This window comes from Antennarius striatus, chromosome 11 (assembly GCF_040054535.1).
Source record: "Antennarius striatus isolate MH-2024 chromosome 11, ASM4005453v1, whole genome shotgun sequence".
In the NCBI taxonomy this organism is placed as follows: domain Eukaryota; kingdom Metazoa; phylum Chordata; class Actinopteri; order Lophiiformes; family Antennariidae; genus Antennarius; species Antennarius striatus.
The window spans coordinates 15,247,953-15,275,892 of NC_090786.1; the positions used below are offsets into that span (position 1 = coordinate 15,247,953).

At 37.3% G+C, this 27,940-nt stretch overlaps 1 protein-coding gene across 5 annotated transcripts in view; it reads left to right on the forward strand.

Annotated features, from left to right (window-relative positions):
* The first annotated feature begins 1,672 nt into the window (after positions 1–1,672).
* The window catches only part of LOC137603478 (neurexin-1a-like), a 259,246-nt gene continuing 232,978 nt past the window's right edge, over positions 1,673–27,940 (forward strand). For 4 of the 5 annotated variants that reach the window (XM_068326989.1, XM_068326992.1, XM_068326993.1 and 1 more), the window contains exons 1-4: positions 2,072–2,207; positions 3,482–4,786; positions 26,126–26,155; positions 27,256–27,303. In XM_068326989.1, the coding sequence (XP_068183090.1) occupies positions 4,075–4,786; positions 26,126–26,155; positions 27,256–27,303 (790 nt within the window). In that variant the 5' untranslated portion in view covers positions 2,072–2,207; positions 3,482–4,074. Of the gene's footprint in view, positions 1,779–2,071; positions 2,208–3,481; positions 4,787–26,125; positions 26,156–27,255; positions 27,304–27,940 lie in introns of those variants that run through there. The other variant, XM_068326991.1, reaches the window with a different exon arrangement.

Here is a 27,940-nt window from a genome sequence, read left to right on the forward strand (position 1 = left end):
AACTGTTCCAACAATTTTCATGTTTTTGAGCAGAGCACCAGGAACGACACAGAAAGCAGCAACAATTCCTGAGTGAAACTATCTGGCTAGCACCAACAGTCTGTCCAGCTATGGTTTCTGTTTGGAATGGGACAATCAATGTAATATCCAAAACGTTCCTCGGGCATCTGACAAAAACTGTCTTTAAGTGACTACACACAGTTCTGTTCATGTAGTCAGCTAACAGAACTATCACTTCTCTAAAATGTCTTTTCCACTTGCTCTTTTGACAGGTGCCTTTTCCTGTAACGTTAGCTCCTTTCCCAACCTCACCATTAGTTCGCTTTCTCCCTCCAGTCAGCCTGCTAACATTTATCTATGGCTTCACAACGCCCGCCCAGCGCAATCCATGATTTGCCAACACAAAGTCGTTATTGTCACCACGTTGATTTTTCATTAGTTTGGGTGCGCTTGGTTTATAGTACCAATACATTTGTTTTCATATGTTTGGTATGAATTCTGATATTATTATTTTGTCGTGAAATTTCCATGGGTTCCCACTAGTAGTCTATTATAAAATTCACATGGACAATGAAGAATTCAGAATGTTCTTTGAATAAGGCTATTTGAGGAATGAGCTACGTGAGCATCTGTCACTGGAAAATAAAATAGATTCTGGTCCTGCTTCTAAACGAAGGAAAGAAAAATGTCCTGCTGCCATAAACTTAAGATATTAAGACTGTACAGTATATGTATGCTATATACAGAACTTGGACAGTGATCATATGCTTATTTTTTTCACATTTGTACAGCATAGTTTGACAATGTTTATCAGCAGGACTTGATTTTCATGTTACTATGATAGTAATGATAGTACCACAGGAGGGGCATTGTGTTTCCTTCCAACGAGCAGCTTTTTCATTCGTCAGGCATTAAGTACTTTCTTCGAGGACATATTGTTGATGCACTCAACCAGTGCTCTCTTCACTCAGTGTCTCCATGCATTTGATAACACAATACTTTGTATGCATTCATTCATTTTTTGAAATAAATGGAAAGAATGTGAATAAGCTACAAAAGATAAGCATTATGTTTAACCTTAGCAAATCCCTGTGTAATATATACAGAGATTTACAACAGTAGTTCAATAAATTAGTTTTCTTTAATGTTCATACAATGCAAATTAAGATGTAGGCCTACTGTGGCGGCCCAAACAAAGTAGTGTGTATTCGATCATTCAACAGATCTCAAAAAGCAAGAACTCAGAACTCTTCCTTGACTATCTCCTTTTTCTGTCATTTTGTATTTGACTCAGATCAGATGTGGTAATTCAACATAACTGATTTATAAGGCGTTACACATAGTAGAATGGAAGCTATTGTAGTTTTCTGTAATGACAGAACTCCGATCTCCAGCTGTACCTGAACCATCTGTGACTGCGTTGCGTTCAGAATCTCTAGCGCGATCAATGAATCATTCACAGCGCTTTTAACAAGCTTGATCTCGAAAGTTGTCTCTCCATAAAAACGCCCGTGGATGGATGCTCCTGGCGGCAGAGGCGCTGTCCACGGTGCTGCATTCAGCCCCTCCCCGGTAGACATCACTGTGGACACGTGACGCGCTCTGTCTGTGGCTCCTGACAGTCACTGGATAAACTCAACAGGGAAACCAGATTGCGCCTTCCGCTCTGCAAAAATAACTGGATTTCTGTTCCGTGCTTGGACCCTCTCCATCCACCGCCCGTATTTGCTCCTTAATTGTTTAATGGGGACACAAACTTGGAAGACGGAGTAATTAAGGTAAATATTTTCTGTTTAAGTCACTAAAGCGGTGTTTTATTTTTATTTTTTTTAGTGGAGTTAGAGTAAAACTGTCCAATCTCTCTCTCTCTCTCTCTCTCTCTCTCTCTCTCTCTCTTTCTGTCTCTCTCTCTCTCTCTCTCTCTCTCTCTCTCTCTCTCTCTCTCTCTCTCTCTCTCTCTCTCTCTCTCTCTCTCTCTCTCTCTCTCTCTCTCTCTCTCTCTCTCTCTCTCTCTCTCTCTCTTTTCCACGCTCACTGATGCCGAGATTCATTTGAAAGCAGATCTTGATGTGTAGGTTTCGTCCGATTTGGATCTGAGTTACAGGCTTTCAAACACACCGAAAATATGGACTGTCCACATTTAGAGGAGATCAGCTCGTGGAGCTTTTCGTGATATTTTATCTTGTATCAACTATTTAGGGTCCCGTGTAAGTATTTGAACAAACGTGTGATTATATATATATATATTTTATTTTATTTTTTTTAAAAAACGCTTTTCTTTCAGCAAGGCATTATTCACCTATGTGCGACCGCAAAATCGCGCAAATGAAAACCGTATTTCTAATTGCAGTCGTGCCTTTGAAGCTGCCTTTGACAGTCAGATCTGAAGGCATGAGGCAGTCTAGATTATTGATGAGATGATATTTAGCCAGTGAAACACTGAATTCCGGTGCGGACTACGTGTCAATGTTATTCATTACAGTCGCTTTTTTTTTTTTTTTTTTTTTTTTTTAGTGAAGATGTTTCAGGCTGTTTAAAGTGCGTTCGTGTAACCCGATCTCTCTAGTCCACACAGCTGCTACATTTTTCTTCTTTGCAGTCAAACTAGTCGCTGATATTTGTAAAACACATGACTGTCTCATTATTTCATTATTTAACGCCTTTGGCTCTTTTTAAAGGAGAGCACAATCCAGCTCTTGTTGCCAGTGAGGAATATTGATAACGTGATAAGGAGCACATTTTGGGGTCTGACCCATTGGCAGTCCGACTGGTTCGTCTCACACAAACCGACCATTGTGAATCAAATGACGCACTTTTTCCAGAAAAGGGCAGGCCAGAGAAATCCGACTGTATGTCGGAATGCTGCTGATGACGGGAACATTCAGGGGCGCAGAAGTTGTTTTGGGGGAAGAAAAGTGATTGAAAAAAAGAGTTGTGATGTATGATTTTCTCTTGAACTCAAGTGTGAATCAGACTGGCGGCTGGTATTTGTTTTTCAGACACGCAAACATCTGGGCGCGTACAATGAGGCAGACGAGGAAACGATAGTTGATGGGTTTTTTTTAATTGACAAAACAAACAACACTGAGCTGATCTCGTATTAAACTGTATGATTACGTTGTTTTTTGTTTTTTTTTATTTAATTTTTTTTATAACGGGATCGGTGCGGGTAAAGGCACAGAGCCAGTATTCCTGTCCACTGAGATCCAGTGCAGTGTGAACGCAGTGATAGTGTCCAGTGCTGCTGTTTGCGTCCTGGAAACCCCGCTGAGATTAAACTGATACATCCTGTGTTTGTTAATAAAGTCATTTTATATGGAATCGGTTTGCTCTCCAGGCCTGATCAAAATATCATCTCTGACTTATAAAGTATACTTCTTCTTCTTCTTCTTTTGATTAAATGTTTGTCCAAAGTCAGTTTGAAAATTCATATCTGCGTAGAAAATGCTGGTAGTGAATTGAATTTCTTTTTCTTTTGCAGGATCTTGGGGACTGACGACGGCCTTGACAGACAGACTGATTATTTTTACTGAACCTTTCAGCCAGCGTAGCTCCATGTGGCATTTTTTTTTCTCATTGCTACAAAGGATGCAGGGTGAAAGGCCCCAAACAAAGGCTTCCAGTTGTTCGCCAAAAAATACTGGCATGAACACGAAGATTAAAGCTGCCATTTCAACTCAAGTGAAACCATACACACTCTAACTGGCACCAGAAGGGACAGTTCCGTAATTACATAAATTAGACAGAATGTGCCCAGTGGATATTTGAATGCTTCTAAATAACCATGGCAGAGGGAACCTTTACACAGTTTAAACTGTTTTGGCGTGAACAGTAAGAGGTTTTGCCTCTGGTCTGGATATTATAAGGAAATGTTGGCCAAGTCTTTTGCTAAGCAAATACGTTGTAACATTTAATCTCATGTCTTACAATGAATCATTTCATAATTTTCTGTCCATCTAGACACTTAAGTCTCCTACAGTCAGACCAACATTTTTCTTGCTTACTCAAAGGTTCTTAAAGATACATTCCACCCTATAAGTCCCTGTTCACCCACACACAATCTGTGATCACACAATGATTTTAAAAAACCCACATGGAGCCCATGTCATATGGGTTGTTCTGCTCATTTGTTGCTTTGTAGAAAAAGGCACTTGTCTAGAATTTACAGGTGCTCAGGGTCAGTGGGCCAGATTTCCAGTGTGGAATGCATGTTGTGAGAGTGAAATGAGTTTTAACATGAAAACAAAAAGCTCCCAGGGGCTTCTAGTTTACTTTGATGATGAGGGATTCTGCGACTTTTTAGAACTTCTCATACTGAATGGTAAACTCAGCCTTCGTTTTTCCATCTTCTGCGCCGAGCCCGCAACCATCGTGTCCAACACAGCAGTCAACGACAGCCAGTGGCACGCAGTCACAATAAGAAGAAACTTTAAGAACACAACCCTAATGGTGGATGGTGAGACAAAATGGGTGGAAGTGAAGTCGAAAAGACGGGATATGACTGTTTTTAGCAATTTGTTTGTTGGTGGAATACCACCGGAATTACGGTCTGTTGCATTACGACTGACATCAGCCACAGTCAAGGATCAGCCACCTGTCACTGGATGGATAACAGACATAAAGGTCAACAACACAGAGTCTGTAATGATCAACAACGAAGGTGTCTTACATGACCTTTGTGGTACAGCCAACATGTGCTTAAATGGAGGAATCTGCAGTTTAATTAACAATGAACCAACATGCGACTGTTCTCAGACGGGATTCCAAGGAAAGGACTGCAGTGAAGGTAAGACATCTTTATTCACTTCAGAACATACATTCAGTCAGGCAGATATACTACCGCTGTAACCTTTCCAGTCATCTGCTATATGAACTAAACAAGTCCCCTATTGTAATTGAAATTAATCCTGAAGTAATGCCCTTCCTTGTGAACCATATATCTGTCTTTGCCTTACATTGTAAGCCATTGATCTGCAACACAGTTTGTAATTAACAGATCTCTACCAAGGCCTAATTAGCAAAACTTGCAGGTGCTCTCCATCCCAAAGGTGTCTTCCATTCTGATCAAACAGGTCTGAGGGGATTGGTTGACCTATGAAACATCCTCTCCAATGGTTTACCTCAAAACAAAAAGCAGGAGTAAACATTTACAAATCAATTGGAGGGAATGTGAATGATATCATTGCTTGTACCTAAGAAAGAACTTTGAAGATTTATGCTATTGGCAGAAGAAGATCAAAATACACTGAATCATGACATGACATTTTTCTATTAGATGTCAGCTGGTAAGAGTGTCATTATTAATAGATGTGTGTTTATAGCTCTGCCATTAAATGCACAGAAATATAGTTAGCATAAAATTTTCTACAAACTGAAGGATACCACATTACTGCATTATTGCTAAATCTGAAATTCCACCAAGACAGCAACCTTAATTATTTTATTTCATAATTCTACAGCAAACTGGAGAATGAAAGAGATGAAAACACAGCTGATCAATGCTAAAAGAGAACATGGTGTTCTTTGAGTTAAGGAGACTGTTCTCTATTGTACTACAATCTGGTGATTATTGAACCCAGACTTTGTTTTAATTATCATACCCTGTATTCATTCTGAAGAAGGTGCATTTCTGGAGAAGGGATCTGGTGCAGAGCTTCCCACATGCTGACAGTTTATGGTGGTGGAGAGTAGCTGGTCAGGCCATGAGGGGGTGTGTGTGGTGTGGTGTGTGTGTGTGTGTGTTGTTTTTTCTCTCTGTGTGTGTGTGTGTGTGTGTGTGTGTGTGTGTGTGTGTGTGTGTGTGTGTGTGTGTGTGTGTGTGTGCCTGTGTGTGTGTGCATTTGTCTTTGCTTACGTATGTGCATGTGTGTGTGTATATTTGTGTCATCTCTGACAATCTCACTTCATATTGTATCTTTATCCAAGCATGTACATGTTTTATTAACAGTAAGCTCATTAGAGCATCGTTGGATGGCTTACTATTGCAGCAAAACATATTCCCATCTGACTGTCATTAGTCACTGAAGCACATAAACATTACCACTAATTTAAATGCTGTCCGCCGACTGTGTTTTATATTCTGCTGTACTCACGTTTTGTTGTCTTGTTCGTACACTGAGTGGAGGCTTTTTTTCTCAACAACCTCATGCGCTGACAGGATGAATGAATGCTGCTGTAGTTTGCTAAAAGGCTTCTGGTGTTGGACAACATTAACTTTGAGTTTATACTACACATCAATGAGAAATGAGAGTTTGTATAGCTATTGAAGCTTCATGAATAAATCTGCATCAGAATTTAACTGTGGCAGTAAATATTCTTGGACACACCACCCAAATGGCTTTATTGTTTTCCAAACGATCCATAGTGTCATAGCACTAGTACCACTAGATTTTCACTGTCACATCACCATTATGCATTTCATAACAGGGCACTATCCAAATAATGCATATACATAATCTGATAAAGAAGGAAAACATTTCAATTATATCATCTCTCATAAACATTCTATAAATAACCTGTATTTAATCACACATGTAAAGATGTAGGTATTATGCTGGAGTCAGTCTTCTGCTTTAATAATAAAAGAAATTTTCTAAGGTCTGCTTGGTATTTTTTGTCTGCAGTGGGTTAGGTTGTGCTCCTCTATAAATAATCCAAGGCTCGATGTTTAATAAGAAAGTAGAAAATTAGCTTTATATGGGTATTTATAATCCTACTGGCTCTTGACTTGAGAAAATAAATAAGTGCCAGGATTGGCGTTATAAAGACAGTGACAAAAATATGTTTATAATACTGTTTATGTTCATGGCATAATGCACATAACTAAGGGTCAGCCATTTCAATTACTGCAGCAAAAAATAATTTACAAATGAATAACTCGAGCTACAGCATAAGGAACAGCATGATGTGTAGGCAAACAATAATAATAAACCAATCTGAATAAATAATTTGTTCAACTGTCTCTTGAAAATACAGTCTAGAGAAGTACCTTTTGCATAGTTGAGAAGAAAAATGGATCTGGGCCTGCATCAAATAAATAAACAAACAAACAAACAAATAAACAAACAAACAAATAATAAACCACAACCAAGGCAGTCAGAGACTTCAACATCCCGCGAAACTCCTGAATTCAAAATTTTACCCTGACCTACTTTCATAGATCAAGCACTAGCTTTGATCTATGGTCTTTCTCAAACTGACCTTCTCCCTCATCTTTCTATCTTATTGGGTTCCTGAGTTTACAAAAGTTGAAATTTGACCTTGACCTAGTTTTCTCAAGGTCGAGGTCATCATCAATTTCATCCCCTTTGCCTCCCGAGTAATGAGCTTTTGGTTTAATCTTTCTATCTGCAACGTTTGCGAAGATATTTGGTGGACTAACAAACGGACGGACGAGCAGACAAACACATGAATGCTGAGAATTACAATACATCACCGCTTTGAAGCTGGATGTAATAAATAGGTATGTAAGAAAGTAATTAAGTAATGAAATGACAAGCAAGCAGTATGATGTCGTAGTTAACTAATCAGGCATAATGTTCAGGACAGAGGAACTGCAAACTAGTCCATCAGCTGCACATGACATATATTTGTTGACATCAGACTTAGAGATGAGAAACCAAATACTTCCAGTCATTCATTTCCACAATGTTTTCTCTTTTTATTAAAGTGTAGAATGGCAAAGATCAATACCCATTTTTACAGGAGGTGAAGGCAGGCCTCTGTGCAACCTAAGTTTTAAGAAAGCTCTGACCATTTAGTATCCAATAGAACAAAGTAGGTAGGCGAGAATGGGAACAGGTGACCATTATGCTCTGCCTCCTGAGTAACACTGTGTATTTATGGTAACCATGAATTGCCCAGAGAAGGGCAGAAAACTTGCAATATGTGGAAGTGCTGGCATGTCAATGAGTTGTGGCCTACTTCATGAACTGAATTTTACTTTTCTATCTTTCAGGAAACTAGTAGAGGGTTGTACTCAAAGGGGTTTGAAAAAAAGACATTGATTTAGCATCAAAAACAACTTAGAAATAAATCAATTTATATAGAAGTAACTGTAATTCTTTAAAAAAAAAAGATTATTAGTTTAACTACCACACAATTGGATACCTTAAAAGTAAAAACATTTTCATTCATCATTCATGTATGCAGATATTCTAAATTTGAATTAGCGCCTTTTATTTCCATGTATTAGGAAACTTTTCAAACAGTCATGATGTTCATACCAAGAAGACCTCTGATATTAATCATTATCAATCTATTGATAATTGTAGTGTAAATGAGTGACATAAATTGAAACATAATTGGAATAATGACAACAACAACAACAATAATAATAATAATAATAATAATAATAATAATAATAATAATAATAATAATAATAATACCGTGGCAATTATGACATATCCATGTTCATGAAGATAAAAGCCAAAAACAAGAATTTGAAACTCAATAAAAAACTGGCAGTCCCAATTTTGCAAGCACAGTGATGAAAAGGAAGTAATTTCTACAGATTAAGACAGTTTTCTTAATGATAAACAAATTTATCATTGAGACTCAAGTTAGAAAGTGACCAAATTATTAGAAGGAGAAAAGCTTCTGAAACATTCTGCAGGTGTGTGTAGATGTTTGTACTTCTGCAGTTATGTAGTTTATAGTTACCACACTGATCCTTGGAACAGACACTACAGGTTACTTAAGTCATTGGATCAGCTTGAATAAACAGCAGAAGTTTGAAAGGCAAACAGATGATTTGTTTGTAGAGATGTCTGTTTGCTTCACCCCAGACAGCACTAAGAACAAAAGCAAAGATTGAAGCGATGGAAGCAGTGACACAGAAGTATAACATTAAAACCAAGACAATATGCTAAAAAACCCTATAAAGCCCCATAAAGCTAAGGTGAACTGCACAAATGGGTTTTATTGGACATCATTGTGAGCCACTTACTCACCTGTTGTGATGTGATGCTTTGCCATTTAAAATAGTGAGCGGCTTCAAATGTAGCTAAATGGACCTGGATTATGGAGGTAGATTTGCACAAAAGGGACAGTCAAACATGAAGTGAACAAGGAAAACACAAATATAACTTCTTTAATCCACCTCTTACCCATAGACTGATATCCCTATGAGTGCATTGAAGTTTCCAATTTACCTTTCCATTAAATGATTTAAACACTGTTGTATGACTTTGATCAGATGAAAGGATTACAGGATTTACCACCAGACCTGTTGACTGTCACCGGTATAGCCACAAGCTTTGCATTGTGCGTCACACACACACACACACACACACACACACACACGCACGCACGCACGCACAACACACACACACACGCACGCACGCACGCACGCACACACACACACACACACACGCACGCACACACCTAATTCTCTTTGAGCGTTTAAAACAATCACTTAAATGCACTGTTCCATCTATGACCAGAAGGTTCTGTCCTTTTCTCATTAGGGAAATATTGTAGATGCATTGCATAGCTCCATATTCCATATTTTATCCTGATGAAGTGGAGTAATGTTTTTTTATTTTCTTTTTATTTATTTTTTTATCACACATCAGCCAAACAAATTTCATGAAAGTGGAGGGTACACCTCAGCTGAAAATGAACAGCAATCACTACTTTACTTGCATGGCATGAATTGAATGACTACTGTATAGAACTGTGATTTCATTACACATTAATCTTATCTTTTGAGCTGTTGCTGCAGCTTGTTGGCCATGGTAGAAACACAGAAAAAGATATCAATAAAATCAACATCTGTCACTGAAATAAAAAAAGAAAAATCTAGGCCTTAAAATTGTGTTGAATGCCATATTACAAAATAAATTATGTGACTCATTTTCACTGAAGTGTTAACCTATATTTGGTGTTTGGGAAACTAAAATTATTTTCTTATATATATATATATATATATATATATATATATATATATATATATATATATATATATATATATATATATATATATATATATATAATTTTTTTTTGTATGTTTATCTGAGGAGTTCAAATGAAAAAGCTGGCTGCATTATCTTGACATGGTGGATTTTTTAGAACAAAATTTAAAAAAGTAGCTGAAAGTCTAAAATTGGGGATTGAGAAGATCTTAGTGATGGTGATCATTATTAAGACATTTCATGTCATACAAAGTGTTTTGTTATATAATGGCTATGACAATATTGATTAGTAATTTGACAAAATGCTTTTGATAATATTGTTCAAAGATGTAGAGTACATTTTTTGTTTTGCAATTTTACATACAAGCCCAGCTCAAAAAAGAAAAAAAAAACATTTTGAATGCCCTTGTATGACATTAAAGAATTTATTTTCCTCTTTGACATTAATTTCCATTTAAAATAGACATCATATGTTCATTGTACTTCATGAACACATTTGAGATTTTTGGAAAAATGTGCTTATTTAATGATAGCAGCAAAAGATTGGGAACACTGTCTGATGCTCAAAAACATATCGGTACCATTGGACAGTTCCACAGTTAACAAATTGGTACAGATAATAGCTTCACGATTGAAAAGAAGCATGCTTAAAGGTTCAGTCATTGACAAGCAAAGATGTAAATTGGTCCACCCCTTTTTGAAAATGGGACAGTTAAAAAAACAGCCTTTCTCAAATTGCAACTGCAATTGCATCTATCTATCTATAGAGGTGTGTATATATCAAGGCGTCAATCTGTTTAGATGCTCCTGCAGAAGCAGATTATTAGTATACTGCTGTCTCTTAGTCGAAATACAGATATAGGGATCAAAAGATTAGAGGGATTTTCCCAGAGGATTGTTGCCTTGTTTAAATAGTACTGCTATCGCCTGTCAAAAGGTGTTTGTGAAATTCTTTGACACAAAACTTCTCCTTTAACAGGATTTGTCCCACAGCATCAAATCAACACAGCTGAATATCCATTCAACACACGTTGGTATTATATATGTAATGGTAAGACATACTGGGCTAGACAATATGAGTTTAGAGAAAATTACACAATTTATTGATTGAATGCAATCTCGCCTTGAAATGATGCCTGGAATATATGAATCCTTCCAGACTGCTGGCATCAGAGACCCCTTTTCTTTATTTATCACAAATTGTGTTATGTTCATACGTCTGCATTGTATGTAAGAATATCTCACTCTCCGTAATTGCTGGATCTTTTCTATTCAATCTAAACTGTTTGATCCCCAAGAAAACAGAAAAACAGACCCGTTTCAATGTGAAAATGTCTTTCTTTAAATTCCAAGCTGTAAATGGTTTTAACTTTGAACATTGGCTGCTTTTGATGCTGCTTGTTGGCACCATGAAAGGTAAAAACAAGTTGAAAGTGTACAACCATAATTAGAAAGCTAAGAGTTGTACAAATCCTTTTTCAGACAAATATGAATGATTTAAATCCTTAAACACCAACAAAATGTTGATTTTCTGATGTAACTGTAGTATCCTGTAGTAGTATGGACTGTGTCATATTTCAGTATTGTTTTTTTTTTTCCTCTTTTCTTACAATTTTAGGCAGTGGGTCTTGTCAATAATATATGTATCAGCATATTTTTGCACTTCAAGATTGTGAATTTAGTAACACGATGAATGAAACGGCACTGCAGTTATTGTCTGTGGTACATGCACAATTTCTAGCTTGTATTTTCATCAGGGACTTTTTCGTTATTTATAATTGAAAATTGTGTAACTTTGCAACAGTACAATACATAGAGCTTAGCTGTATTTAATGCTCAGTGTGATTTTGTTGTTGTTGGTTTTTTTTACATTTACTTTAGCTTTAGGGATTTGTTACTTACCAACAGCAGACATGCTTTAAGATTCCCTAAGCTACTACTGAGCTGGGGAAGGTGCTTGGTGAATGCTGGCTGATACTATGATGCCTTTTACAATATGCGGAGCTGTTCTCCTGGACTTGCTCATACTGTAAATTTCTTTGGAATAACGTCAAACAGCCACTGCAATGCAGAAAAAAATTGTACTACAACCCCAGAAATATACAATCCTAGGATTAAGGTTATTAGAACTCTTACTCTGTAAGCTGCTCTGATTATTCAGTTGAATCATCCCAACTCAGAAGATGTAAAAAATGGTGAGATCTTTTGTAAATCTGCTACAACCCTCTCTGAATGCCAAGAAATATCTGCCTTTGACTATATTGCATACATTCTCTAACCATCTGCTCTGAGAACCCTGCAAATGAATTAGTTGATTAAATCGCTGAAACCCAATACTTTGTTTGCATATTTAATTGGTAATATGTAATCGTTTCAAGTGTTTATTTTTTGGATATATTACTGTATGTCTTTTTTTTTTTGTTACCACCTCAAGACAACTGACAACACTGTATAAAATTTTAAATCAAAAAACCAGCTGTTCAGCAAATGAATGAAGTAATGACTCAAGATTGCTTGAGTCTCGGCATGAGCATAGAAGGAAAGAAAATAGTCAATATGTCTGATAGTTTGTGGGAGAGGTGGGGGGGGGGGTGCACAGCTGAATGTCGACATGATGGTGGCCAGTTGATGAAGGGGTTTGGTAATATATGAGGTGCACTTTGTAAACAATAAGCCCCAAGAGTCTAAATTCTGACAATTTTAATATTCATATTTAATTCAAACTTGTGAAGACATTAAACATTAATATGTATGGGTATACAGTAAGTCTCCACTGACTTAAATATTCCATTCATATAGGATCCTTTGTAAAATACCTTGCTACAGTTCCAGAGGTGTTGTAGGAGCAGAGCAGGGCTCATCAACACCACTTGATACGACCTCATCAAGTGGTGTTGATGAGGTAGCATCAACACCACTTGATGCATTGTCAGAATTAAACTCAACAAAAATATAAAGGCAACACTTTTGTTTTTGCTCCCATTTTTCACGAGGTGGACATAAAGATCTATAATTCATTCCAGATACACAACATTACCATTTCTCTTAAACATTGTTCACAAATCTGTCTAAATGTGTAAAAGTGAGCACTTCTGCTTTGCTGAGATAATCCATCCCACCTCACAGGTGTGCCACATCAAGATGCTGATCTGACATCATGATATAGTGCACAGGTGTACCTTATACTGCCCACAATAAAAGGCCACCCTGAAATGTGCAGGTTTTTTTTTTTGCTTTATTGGGGGTCTGGGGACTCAGAACCAGTCAGTATCTGGTGTGACCACCATTTGCCTCATGCAGTCCCAACACATCTTCTTCGCATAGAGTTTATCAGATTGTCAATTGCGGCCTGTGGAATGTTGGTCCACTCCTCTTCAATGGCTGTGCGAAGTTGCTGGATATTAGTGGGAACTGGTACACGCTGTCGTATACACCGGTCAAGCACATCCCAAACATGCTCAATGGGTGACATGTCCGGTGAGTATGCTGGCCATGCAAGAACTGGGACATTTTTTAGCTTCCAAGAATTGTGTACAGATCCATGCAACATGGGGCCTTGCATTATCTTGCTAAAACATGAGGTGATGTTCATGGATGTCTGGTACAACAATGGGCCTCAGGATCTCATCACGGTATCTCTGTGCATTCAAAATGCCATCAATAAAATGCACCTGTGTTCTTCGTCCATAACAGATGCCTGCCCATACCATAACCCCACCACCACCATGGGCCACTTGATCCACAACATTGACATCAGCAAAGCGCTCATCCACACAACGCCACACACGCTGTCTGCCATCTGCCCTGAACAATGTAAACGTAACAATGTAAACCGAGATTCATTCGTGAAGAGAACACCTCTCCAACGTGCCAGACGAAATCGAATGTGAGCATTTGCCCACTCAAGTCTTACGGCAACGATCTGGAGTCAGGTTAAGACCCCGATGAGGACGACGAGCATGCAGTTGAGCTTCCCTGAGACAGTTTCTGACAGTTTGTGCAGAAATTGTTTGGTTATGAAAACCAATTGTTTCAGCAGCTGTTTGAGTGGCTGGTCTCAGACGATCTTGGAGGTGAACCTGCTGGATGTGGAGGTCCTGGGGATGTACTGCCATATTCTCTGATACGCCTTTGGAGACGACTTATGGTGGAAAATGTTAACATTCAATGCACTAGCAACAGATCTGGTTGACATTCCTGCTGTCAGTATGCCAATTGCACGCTCCCTCAATGCTTGTGGCATTTGTGGCTTTTTGCTGTGAAACAAAACTGCACATTTTGTGGTGGCCTTTTATTTCAGTCCACCTCATGAAAAATGTGAGCAAAAGCAAAAGTGTTGCGTTTATATTTTTGTTGAGTGTATATACAAGGTAGTCAAGTTAACCTCTAGGAGTGGCCAAACTTGGACAGCACTATTCTACTATCGACAGACCTAAACTTGCAAAGCTCTTTTTGCACTGACATGTCTTCCATGTAGTGGCATTTGTCAAGGAGGTTAGGATCAACTCTAATGATAGCACACCACTTGTTCTGATATTCAACCTGAGTCTCCAATTATCTCAGAAAATGTGCAACCAAGGATATCATAGTGATCCAGAACCCAGCACTGCTCCAAATGGGCTGCAATAATGGTAATTGACAGAAGGCTTTGTTTCAGTGAGAACCAAGACGACACAGCTCGACCACCATCAGCCTCCATTTTCTTTGTCTTGAACTTCAGACTTTTGACTAGCAGTCCACCACCAGATTTTGCAAGCTGTACCAGCTTTGAGAAAATGTTTTCTGAAGAGGCCCACATTCACTGCCCACTACACAAGTGTGGAATGGTGGGGACACTGGCACCCCTCTCCTCTAGATTTTTTTCATCAGGCAAAGTGCGAAGATGGATTCATACTGTCTCTCTGCTTCCAAATTTGGTGACTGCTCTATTAATTGAGCTATACATTCCAGCCCTATATTATACTGTATACATACATCTCAGTGCTTTTGTATATGTTGTGTACTGCTTTTATTGAGACGTAACCATTCCAATTGGCTGTTTTACTTTGATGTTTTACCTTTCTTGTGCAGGTAATTGCAAACCCCTAAGTTTAAGACCCGAAATATTTTATTTTATGTGCCAGCCACGATGTGGAAGAATTAAGTGTGAGGACCATGGATAAGGGTCACTTACACGTACATGGCAAAAGGATTCAAACTAATGCAAATGGTGTGTTCATGTAACATTAACACACCATAGATTTCAAATTATGTCAAAATGACTGAACAAGTGTCAGAACAGTTTGCCCTGATGTCAGACTTCATGTAGTCAATTCAACTTTCCTGTTGGCGTGCAATCTGTAGTGTTTTGTCCTTCTTTTATCCACATCTCTGCAAATTGCTGAGCAGGAAATGAACACACAATGTAAGTATGTGCATGAGGATGTTTGCGAACATTGTGACTGTCCCAAGTTGATTGAGTAAACTATAGGCTACCTCTAAGAAAACTATCACAATCTGGCTGTTATTTGAAGTTTTTTAATTATTGATGGAATTATTGATGTGGTACCTATTGTAAATTATATAGTGGGTCTTATGGGGATAATTGGTGCTCAGGTATGAGTAGGAACCAGTGTTGGCTGGGTTAGGTTTCTGCCCAGAAGCATTAACAGCTTTTTCAAAGCTGAACGCTGAATGTTTTGCTATTTGATGTTGACTATTGGTTGAGTTGAATGAGAAACTAAATGGAAATGAAATAGAGTGATCAAACATAAAGTGACATGTTGGGCTTTTGATTACCAGGAAGCACATCAGTGTGTTATTCAAGTAAGTGCAGTGGAATACCTCAGTGATTTAAAGCTTGGTTTTGCACCCACCCCCCCTCCCAGACACACACACTCACACACACACAACAAATCATACCCTGGTTCCATCTGTACTTTATGGAAGAGTAGGTGAAGAAGACCAAATTATAATAATAAGACAGTAAGTAGTGTTACATTTTGGAAAATGCTTTTCAATTTTTACGTTTTAGACTTTGGACGATAGGAACTCACAGGAAGTGTTTGCAAGCCTGACACTGTCTCTTGGAGTGGTATGCAAAAGATAAGAAGGGCCAATGATACAGTCGAGGATGTCCAGTAAACAATGGTCTGAATACGTGAAAGTCCAGGATCAGCACATAAAGACAGTTCTTGTACCTAATTAGGCTAATCAGGCTTGTATTATTGATAACATGAATTGCCATTTGATACAAAAGATGATTTTTTCTAAATATTTTTTTTTACATTGTTGCCTATGCATTTTAAACTGGATATGATTACAAGATTAATGAAGATAGCCTCAATGTTTGAGAGGTGATCCCTCAAATCATCACATAAGCAGTATAGAGTTGTAGATTTTAATTACGGCAAGGAGATCTACACTGAACTCAATCCATACAATGCAATTCCAATTGGAATTAATCTGCAAAAAAACAGATGGGCATAATTTTCATGGTTTGAAATTGGCTTCATCAAAACACATAATGCCAAAAAAACATCAAAATGAATTATCAAAAAGTTTTGCTTGATAATGTGATTGATTTCAAAGATTTTCTTTTAAAAATGAGCTTCACAAACTTACAACCTCTCCACTGTCGTCTGGCACTTTTTTTTTGTTTTTGTTTTTTTTGTAGGCAATGGAATTGAAGCCCAGACATGGCATGAAGTCATTCACAGACCCAATAACAACACTGAATACTACCATAAACAGTATCTGGTACTGGATCCCTATATCTGTACAACCAATGAGAAAAAAGCATCTCCTTTATAATGTTAGTCAACATATGATGTTAGCCTTCATAGCCAGCCATTTCTCCCTGTAAGCCTTCCCAGTAGTCAGTGAATTCAGTGCTAGCTAACTGTGTATCGTCATACTTGATACACGTGAGAGTTGAAAATCTTAAATAATTAAAATCAAATTGGTCTGTTTTCAGTATTTACGCAAAGAAAAACCTGAATATGTGCAAGTTGCCAAAGAAGTGAGAATATACCTATTTACATAATAGTAACGACAGTCTAGCTTTCATTCATTAAGGCATTTGGGGCTCGAATAAATCACACAATCCCATTTTTTGGTTTCCAGTGTGTGGACTTACAGTAAAACACACTTTCATATGGCCCAGCCAACCGACTCTCCTGCTTAGTTCAGATTGTTCAGTGCAGTCTTTGCAGTTATCAATTTTCATCAGGGTATCACCCGGAATACCTTCTCCCCACTTATGTTGCTTGAGGGGGATAATAATGAAGATGGTAGGCTGTGCAACACTCCTCTGGTACATAGATGCATTCAGTTTTTTGATGTGAAACTGAGGGACAAGCCCTCACTTATGCTCATTTTTCTTGATTTGCTCCAAATTGTAATTTAACAACAAATCGATTCTCTGCTAGCTCTGACCTTTGTTCCAAGGCTTTTACATTTTCCCCTTAGAGAGCCTCCTTGACAACAGATTTTATAGCTGCCTTCCTGATACTATTTTTCAAGTCGACAACTGTTTAATGGTCTAGAGATTGATGCCACGTGGCATTTGTGCCCCTTTGATTAATCACACTTTAGATGAAAAGGAAATGTAGTAATTCTAGAGTTGCATTTTTGTCAGATGAGATCATGGAGAAAATATTCATATCCTTTATTAATTTTGTAGTTGAACTCGTCATACATTAGAAAGTTCATTTCAATAAAAATAAAACCATTTATTTTGCTCTCTTTTTTAAATTATGTTTGTTGACTGACATCACATTTTATGTTCTGTTTTAAGCCCTCAACCTGAAAGTTTATCTGCACTACCTTTTAAATGACATTAAAATGTTCACACAGAATTTTTTGAAAAGAAAGTTTCAGCTTCAGTTCCAATTCAAACTTGACCTACTTTGCTGGCATAACTAATGGTTCAGTATGAGGCTTTTTAAGATGGTATTGAACTGCTTTCATGAGTAATTCTCTGTTGTTTAATAATACACACATTACAATTATTATTATTATTATTATTAATCCATTCACTTCAATTCATTTGTATAGCGCCATATTATAACAAAAAGATATGTCAAGCCACTTTCCAAGTGGACTCAGGAAAGAGCTTCTGTTATACAGTAGAACCAAGTTGTCCCACACAATCAAGCACAGAAAGGAAAGGAAAGACTATTCTTATGTTTAGCTGACAGAAAGCTTGAGCAGAACCTAAGAGTCATAGTGGGCGGCCATCTGCCTTGACTGGTTGAGAGAAAGAGAGAGAGAGAGAGGGGGGGAGAGATAGAGAGAGAGAGAGAGAGAGAGAGAGAGAGAGAGAGAGAGAGAGAGAGAGAGCGAAGGAAAGAAAGACTGAGATAAACTGGTTCCTGCTAGAACACACCCTGCTGAGTTGATTACACTTTTAATTTAAAAAAAATGGTTAGTTATTTAAAAGAACTAACTTACCATCCTAGCTCTTTAGGATAACACACTGAGGGCAACATCAAAACAGAAACAAAAACAACAAAGACCGAAATGGTCTTTTACACTACATTACATTGTTATGTGCACAACCTTCACAGAGAGTTTGGGACAATTTGTTTTACAGCAGTTACATTGCACACGCAATTTGGCTGAGAATAGGATGCAGAAATAATTTTTTAACAGAAAACAATTATTGAACAGCAGCTAAGATTGCACTTTGAGTGATGACTGTTAAAAATGCACTGGAAAACAACGTATATCGACATTGTCTTGGTGTCAACATGTTAAAAAGGTGCAGCCTAGGAGGGGTTGTTGCTGTGATTATGATGGTATACAGTTAACTTCTATCAAGTATGCATTGTTTCAAATAACAAAGCTTCATTATTCTGTTTGTGAAAATCATTTTTGCATCCTAATAAGACCATTGAACATTTTCAGGAAAAATATGACAATAAACGAAAGTGCCCTCGCAATAATGTTTACATTTTTTTAATGTATAATTCGCACAACAGTGCAATAATGTACAGACCTAAAGCAGCCGAAAGGTTGATTCAGACAGACAAGATGTTCTCAAATCGTCAAATGGGTGAGAAAAATGAATTACATCCAACGGTAGACATTGTGTCTAGTGAATGTGACACATGCTCCATTTTGTGAAATGCAGCGTCACCCTGAATCCTCCCTGCTCTTGTCTCTTCAGTCAACTCCATTCAGACATTCTACAGGAAAGATGTGTTTTAATGACATTTTGTTGAGAAAGCTGATGGTAGCCTGCATGGTTTATAATGGTGGATCGAGTACTGTGAGTGCCATGGACAGCCATGCTGGTCTTTGTCAAAGCTTGGTTGTGAGTCAGAGTTAGAAGTTTCAAAATCATCTTTTGAGGTAAAAAATGCATCACTCATCAATGTTTAGATGAATAGTATTACGTGTATTTGATCAATTTCTGATGCTGAACAACAGATTGTTAATTAGGTGAAGCATTCATGTGAATGGTAATGTAATTATTTTCTTTTAGGCGTACACCATGTCTATGATTAACAGCACAAGACCATTTCCAATTCAGATTGTCTGATAGACAATTGAGTGCATTTCGGTGTAGTGTTACAAGCACAATAGCACTGGGATCACTTTGTCAGGGGGATTAAATGGATTTACGTCTCTGGATTAGGATGTAACCAGCTGGATACATTTGTGGAAGTAAGTGTGTGTGTGTGTGTGTGTGTGTGTGTGTGTGCGTGTGTGTGTGTGTGTGTGTGTGTGTGTGTGTGTGTGTGTGTGTGTAATTGTTGTGTCTATGATTGGGGGATTGTTTTAATAGTACTTGTCAGGTGACACTGCTGTTAGAGGGAAGCTCTTTTTCTTCAGAAAAATACCAAATGAAACCTCTCATAAAAAAAATCACTGAGGATTGCAGAAGAATTACAAATACCGCTGGAAAGAATTTGAATAAATGGTTGTTGTTTTCTCTCATCAATTCATATTTACTTTCATGTGTTTTTACATTTTGTTTGGCTTCACCTTGGCTGTGTGCTGCTGTCTCAGAGTTTGAAGAAAATATGAGACATGAAAACATATGAAAACATGAAAACATATGAAAACACGAGTCACCTACTATGCTAAAAATGACATAACTGATCTAAAATATATGAATGACAGATTCAGATTTAAATGCAATTTTTAAAGTTAAATGTGATTTTGGTTATTTGAGAAAGGGAATCACAATAATACAGTATCAAATATACAATATTACCTATCATAACAATAGTGCCATTAAAAAGGCCCTATTGTGCCAATAATTTATTTTCTTGGCAAAAATGAAGATCAGTCTAAGGTGCTGACATGACTGTAGTTTGATTCTTTTACTTTTCTATTCACACGTGGTCACCTTGCACTAGTCTGACTTGTGCTTGCTTTGTCAGAATGCCTTTCAGCAGTGTGCTTTTCATTATAAAGCTGACTTTTTGTGAACAAAGTGCCTTTTTAAAATTTACATTGTATATATCTTATTGGAATTTATTGTACAAAAAGTTGCAAACATGTGTACATGCCTAAATTATAATTGAACATTTTGTGCCAATCATATTACAGTTTTTGCTAAATATTTGAAATTCAAGTTTTATTTAACTAAAAAAAATAATAAAATACATAAATAATGTTTTTGTTTTTTTTTAATTGGCACTGCTCACTAGTATATACGTAGAGTGTAATGAACCTTTTACAGAAATACTAGGAGATTGGTGTTGAACTTAAGTTTAGCTGTGTGTTGTTTTCTTTGTTCACAAAATGATGATATGGCATATTTATATGCATGATTTCTCATTTTGAAGGGCTGCCAGTGGTGATGGTAAGTTGTGGGTCAAACAATCTCTTGAATCTGGTCAAGAAACCATTTAAAAGAGGTAGGAGGTTATTTTGTTGTCAGAAATGGACCCAACTAAACATGTGGCCAGTAATGGGATTCATTACAGCATCTTTCTTTTGTAATAACACTGTGAATACATGCTTACTTTGATTTAAGTGAAAACTTACTAACCTTTAAGTAATGTTTTTTGCCAATATACCTGATTTTGTGAATGTATAATATCATGATTTAACATTTTTCTGATAGTAGATAGTAAATTTGTAAATTTGCTAAAATCTAGTGGGTGAATTAAACTGTTGGTTGACTATTGTAGGTAGTTGGTCATTATTATAATTATTATTATTTTGCATGGTTTTATCCACATAATTTTGTTAAACCTATTTATTATCTCAACTAATTTTCTGAATTATTTTGTTTATCTCACCTGTTTGGTTTCACTCTGCCAACAAGTGTCTCTCAGTTGCTCGTAATAGTGTGACTGACTTTACATGGCACCCTTCCCACCTACACAAATCTCACCTTGATTGACAAAGTATATTCGAGGACAATTTAATTCAGAGGGCAAGTCATTATATCAATACTGTGGCAAAATCACATGAATAGAGTTTGCAGTCACAAGACCCTACGGCCCACTCTGAAACCTTAGAGGCATATGACACAATGCACTGTATTTATTTACCGGTTTGTTATTTTTCTCTTACGGTGGATTGCATCACATGCATGTGAAGCTGCAATTTGTTTACAAAAAAAAGGAACACTGCAATCAGATTCAGAGGGCTCTGCCCCTTATTCCAGGTCAGTTTTAATGCAAAAACTGTGGAGGGCAAAAGTAAGGACACTTGCATGTTATGTGTAATGCCTTGCATGGTGAAGACATGCAATGGCCAGTATTAGTCTGCATGCTGCTTAATAAGTGTCTTCCTCTCTTTTTCTTTGCCTGTCTGTGCTTCCAGAAGACAAGTACACTGAAGGTGGGTATTTTGATGAGTGGCTTTTTTTCTCTCTCATATTTTGCATGTATACACATTATCATGGCAAAGGATCCTCAAAAAATGTACGTAATTGTTCTATAATGTAATTGGTCTTGAGTAGACTGGACTAATAAATTTGATTGATCATGCTGAGTAGGCATGTCACACATGTACATTGTCACACATAAAAGATATGCTAATGAAAATTCACTTCCCCTCCCGGGTAAAATACAGTAGCTACTCAAGGTTTAACTAGTATGTAAAGTAAGGTTACTAACTTTACTTGTGAAGGTTACATGGTAACCATCATTCTCTCTACCTAAACACACAGTCCAAATTCACAGGGAATCATCTACATTCATATACATACATACATACATACATACATACATACATACATACATACATACATACATACATACATACATACATACATACAAGCATACATACAAGCATACATACATACATACATACATACATACATACATACATACATACATACATACATACATATATACATACTGTACATACATACATACATACATCTACCCAACCGCCAGGCCGCAGACTAGCACCGGTCCATGTATCAATTGGTGCTGGCCAGTAGAGAAAAATTACATCATTTCTGTTTCATTTATTATGTCTGAGTCACTCTTTAGTTTGTCACTTGCCTCATGACTACCTTGTAAAGTGGCCGCTCTGGCTAGTAACACAGAACACTTTATCCATAAATTGAAACTCCCACGCAAGCAAACCAAACCAAAAACAGTGTCACAATTTTCCTCTGCTAATAAAGTTGCAAACACGTTGAATTCACATTTTTAATTATAAATTTAAAAAAACAAAACAATTATGCTGGTCATATCATTTGATGTACATCTTAAAGGCCAGAACGTGAAAACATTACAATATTTTCTGCACTATAAGGCACACTTCTTCTTCTTTTCCTTTCGGCTTTTCCCTTCAGGGGTCGCCACAGCGAATCAGTTGCCTCCATCTAACCCCGTCTTCTTCATGCTCTTCTCTCACACCAACTACCTTCATGTCCTCTTTCACTACATCCATAAACCTCCTCTTTGGTCTTCCTGCACCTAAAAGCCTTTATTTTTTTCTCAAAAAGCAGCAGTGCGCCTTATAATCATTGCACCTTATATATGAAAAAGTTTTAAAAATATTCCATTCATTGAAGGCGCGCCTTACAGTCCAGTGCGCCTTATAGTGCAGAAAATACTGTATTTATTGTTAAACCTGTCTATGGTGCAAAAAAGGTTGGGGACTACAGATTTACATGGTACACATGTGTAATGTATATTAGGCAGATGTGTGAATCATTACATCCTGCTTCAAAGCGGTAATGTATTGTAATTGTCAGCGTCCGTGTGTTTGTCCGTTAATTCATTCATCCGTTTGTTAGTCCACCAAATATCTTCGCAACCGTTACAGATAGAGATATGAAACAAAAAAAAGATTACTCGGGCGCAAAGGTGATAAAAATGATATGAACTTAACCTTGACAAAATTAGGTCAAGGTCAAATTTCAATTTTTGTGCATACAGGAACCGGATAAGATATACGAGGGAGAAGGCCAGTGTGAGTGAGACCATAGATCAAAGATAGTGCTTTGATCTATAGTCTTATTCACACTGGACTTCTCCATATGCACTAGTCTATGCGCTAGTCAGGTACTACTTTCAGGGTACCCTGACCTACCCTGAAAGTAGGTCAGGTTAAGTCCCGGGATGTTGCAGTCTCTGTCTGCTTTGGTTCTAGTTATTTTCATGAAACTTAATTTTGACTGACTTCAGAGTCAACAGAACCTACAATTCTCCATTCAATTGATATTCTATACACATGCAAAAACACCTTGTTACAGGACCAGAGGTGTTGCAGGAGCAGAGCAGTTAATCAGACCAGGAAACATCCCTACTTGATGCTACCTCAGAATTATGAATAAGTTAGGAGTGGCCAAACATGGATTTAGAACTATTCTACTATCGACAAACTTAAACTTACAAAGCTCCTTTTGCCCTGACATGGCTTCCATGTAGAGTGGCATTTGTCTAGGAGTCTAGATCTACTCTAAAGATGGCACACCACTTGTCCTAATATTCAAATTGAGCCTCTAAATATATCTCAGAAATTGTGCAACCAAGGATATCGTAATGATCCAGAAACCAGCACTGCTCCAAATGGGCTGCATTAATGGTAATCGAAAGAAGGCTTTTTTCCAGTGAGAACCAAGACGACACAGCTCGACCGCCATCAGCCTCCACTCTCTTTGTGTTGAACTTCAGACTTTTGACCAGCAGTCCACCACCAGATTTTGCAAGCTGTACCAGCTTTTAGAAAAGGTTTTCTGAAGAGACCCACATTCACTGCCCACTACACAAGTGTGGAATGGTGGGGACACTGGCAGCCCTCTCCTCTAGATTGTTTTCATCAGGCAAAGTGCGAAGATGGAGTCAAACTGTCTCTGCTTCCAAACATGTGGTGACTGCTCCACTAATTGAGCTAAACATTTCAGCCCTATGATATATTTACATACATACATCTTAGTGGTTTTGTTTATGGTGTGCTGCTTTTACTGAGTATTAAAGTGGTGATGAACCATTCCAGTTGGCTGTTTTACTTTGATGTTTCACCTTTCCTGGGCAGACAATTGCCACAGTATATGTGGCAATTGTGAATCTTTGTCAACATATAAGTGTGCTCCACTTGACTTCCAAGGCACTACCTTAATGGTCAATAGTGCAGATGTTTAAAAGGATTATTATTTTATTCTTGTCTATGTGAACTCAACACACTTCGCCGAATACCTACTTCTCTCGTCTGAGTGTAAACCAGCAGAGTGTGAACTGACAGCATAACATACTTAACATGCACTTGGCATGTCACAAGGGCTTCAGCTGAACTATGCGTTGTCCAAATGACATTGGTTTTGTCATGCCATCGTTATTACCAGAGATTGACTTTGAGAAAGTATGACATTTATCAGAAATATTATTCTAATGACGTCAGTCCTGGACAGTGATCACCAGGAATCTACACTGTTGGCTGATAGCTATACACTGCGGATGTATTTTCCAGCCTGTGAGACATGGTACATCACCCTTAAAAGAGTGACACACAAAGTCTCCTGTGCACATGGTGGTGAATATTTGACTGTTTAGCTTTTGAGTAGATTAGCAGCTCCTACTGCTTTTGCTTTGTCTTTATCTATCTTTTATTTTTTTCAAAAAACATTCCTTGACTGCTTAGTCTGGAGATCTCAGAATTCATGCATATAGAATTTGTATGTGTCAGTGTTGTTGGTGTGTCTCATGAACTTATCTGCATTTTACACATTAAATGCAGCTGAGACTAATGCAAAAAATGATTATGTACCTGAATGTAGGCAGTCTTTGTAAAACAGAAACAATGGTATTGCAACGGGTAAAAATGTGATTTTTTCCGTGTTTATATATGAAGTGAAGTCATTGAAGTTATCTCTCACTTAATAATTTTCAGCAATACTTTCAGCAGCCTCTGAGAAATGCTTGTTGTGTGACTTGTGAAATGATTATTACTCCTGGATTCTCAGTAAAAACAGCTTTTATGTTAAATAAGAAAATTAATGTCCATAAAGACAGACTGACAAACTCTTTTAGACAAGTGGATGGAGTAAATTATTAGTTTGTGGTTCAAATAAATTAGATTGCATGCAAATTAGAATATAAAAGTACATTGTATAACTCAGACCTAATCTTTCTCATGGAAAGGACCAAAATGAACCAGTTGGTACTTAAAATAAATCCCCTTCCTCTGCCCACAGTCATTTGCAGGAATCTAGCCAACAGATTGTTCTGTATCACCAATCACACTGCAGCATTTCCCGTTTTATAATGTTATTGAGTGATACCAATACTAAACACATCACTTGAATGGTAACATAATTATGGAGAATTAACTGTTTTGGTCACATGAATGCAGCATGATAATAGTAATTTGACTTGACCAGTAAGCAATTTTTTTCTCTGTATGATGTATTTATGGTTCAGATTTGTGTGAACACTTGACATTTGTTGAAGTTTAAAGCAAAACAACATATGCATACACTGATGCAAGGAGATTTTTCTTTCACTGGCAGGTGGGGAAAAAGTCTTTTGTTCATTTCATCAAATGGAGAAAAATGCAAAACATCAAGCTGAATTTATATTTCTAAATGATGACTCGTAAGTGGCTGATGATGCATTGCAACCTGTGTGGTTGACTAAATGCTCATCATAAGGACCTTGTCTGTGCACCCTCCTATCTCTTACCATCCCACTCTTCCTTATCCCAGCACTCACAGACATCTACCCAGTAAAAGATGTCTCTGTGTTAGTTCCTCACAGCTTCCCATGATCCCTGGTTCTCTGCTGACTGTGCTCTTGTTTTCCTTTAAGGTCTGGCACACCTGATGATGGGCGACCAAGGTATGAACTCTGTTCCTTCTTCCCACCATTCCTCGATTATCCCCACTGTGCTTAAAATGTGTGTGCATCTAACATGGGCAATGCTCTGGCTTGAAGCTGATCGTGTATTAGTTGTCATTTTAATTGTTTTGAATCACCTAGTTGAATTCATATGACCTCTTTTTGGTCTCATTTAGCTTTCTACTGCCCAACCTGCTCTGCTGGTTGCCTCTTCCCATTTTTACTTTTTTATAAAAGCTGAAGTACTGTAAAATATAATGTTGTATTATGATGGCAGTTTCATTTGCATAATTAAGAATTAAAGCATGGTGGTGGAAATTAGTTTATAGAATATTTAAGATAGTCCTTATCTATGTCTGTAACGCATGTTACTGCTGTCTGAACAGACTGTCCATTCAATCTTCATTTCTCAATTTCTGTGGTACTGCATATCCTTATCATGCAGCAGGGAGAGGTTGTGTAGTATTGCTCTTTATTTTATTCATCATTAGTTCCCCATTAATTATTTTATATATACATCCAAAAAGCCTATTTATTCTGTCGTCCTTTTCCAACTTGAATATGACACTTATACGTGTCTCCTCTCCTTTGTTCTCCTTTTTTGTGTGGAATCTGCGTCCTTCATGGAACATTTCATCCAATTTCATAGGTAAAAGCAAAGGTACTACTTTTTCAATTATCTGACTTAATTCAACTATTACAACAGTGTTTTCTGGCATTGCTTACACTTGCATAATTAAGCAGATCATTCATTGGCATTTTTTTATACTGTAAATGAAAGCTTATCAAGGTAGGTTCTGCCTCCACATTGCATTCACACATTTAAGCTGTGTTACCTATTTCTTTTCTGCTTGAAGCATGGGGATGATAAATGGGTCTTACATGAGCATATAAAACTAGTTGTTTTTCTATATACAGTAGTCCACCACCACTACCACCCAGGGGTAACTACACTCTTTTATGTTTTGCTTAACAATGAATTTTGGGGTTGCGGGTGAGGCCTGATTGTAGTGTTGTGGGCCTCCAATCCTGGCTGTGATCCTCTTCTCCCTGAGGGGTAAGTGGACTTCTGATCTTTGCCATTTGACTCTCCTCCTTAGGGCAGAGAGGGGAAGTTTGGCTTTTAAGGTCCCTCCTGAGCATTCAAGGTAATTTTTTTTTATTCTTTTGAACTTGGTTTTTGAAGTCAAATCAGCAATTCATTGTCTTACTGGGAAATATGGGTAATTAAATGTCAGTGGAAGTGGATTACTATCTGGAGAATGACATGAAAAAATACTATACAAGATGATTTGAAATTTGAATTTGAACTTGATATTCAATAGTTCCACTGCAATTTGATTAAAAAAAAAAAACAAAGATTTATTTTATGATATCAATAAACCAAATGAAAGATATATTTTCATGGTGAATGCTTTTTTCATATCATATACCTGTCAATCATCATCTGAATAGGTAAGTTTCCAAGCTGCTCTGTGGATGTTCCAGGCTCCACTTCATGCTGAACACAAATTTTATTTGTGTATATACACAACTTACACTGCATACTTACACACACAGGCAAATATTTACATGTAAATCATACCATTCCCCATTAAGAAATGAGGGGATTGATTTTTTTAAAAACAAATTCTAAGGTAAGTGTCTCTTTCATAATCCTATTTGTAGCTTTTGAGTTTACATATCAATGTGTACAAGTGTGTTTTTCAACATATTTACAAAAAAATGTAGTACAGCTTATTAAATCCTATGTTTTCATGCAATTATGTAAAAATAATCAGTTTT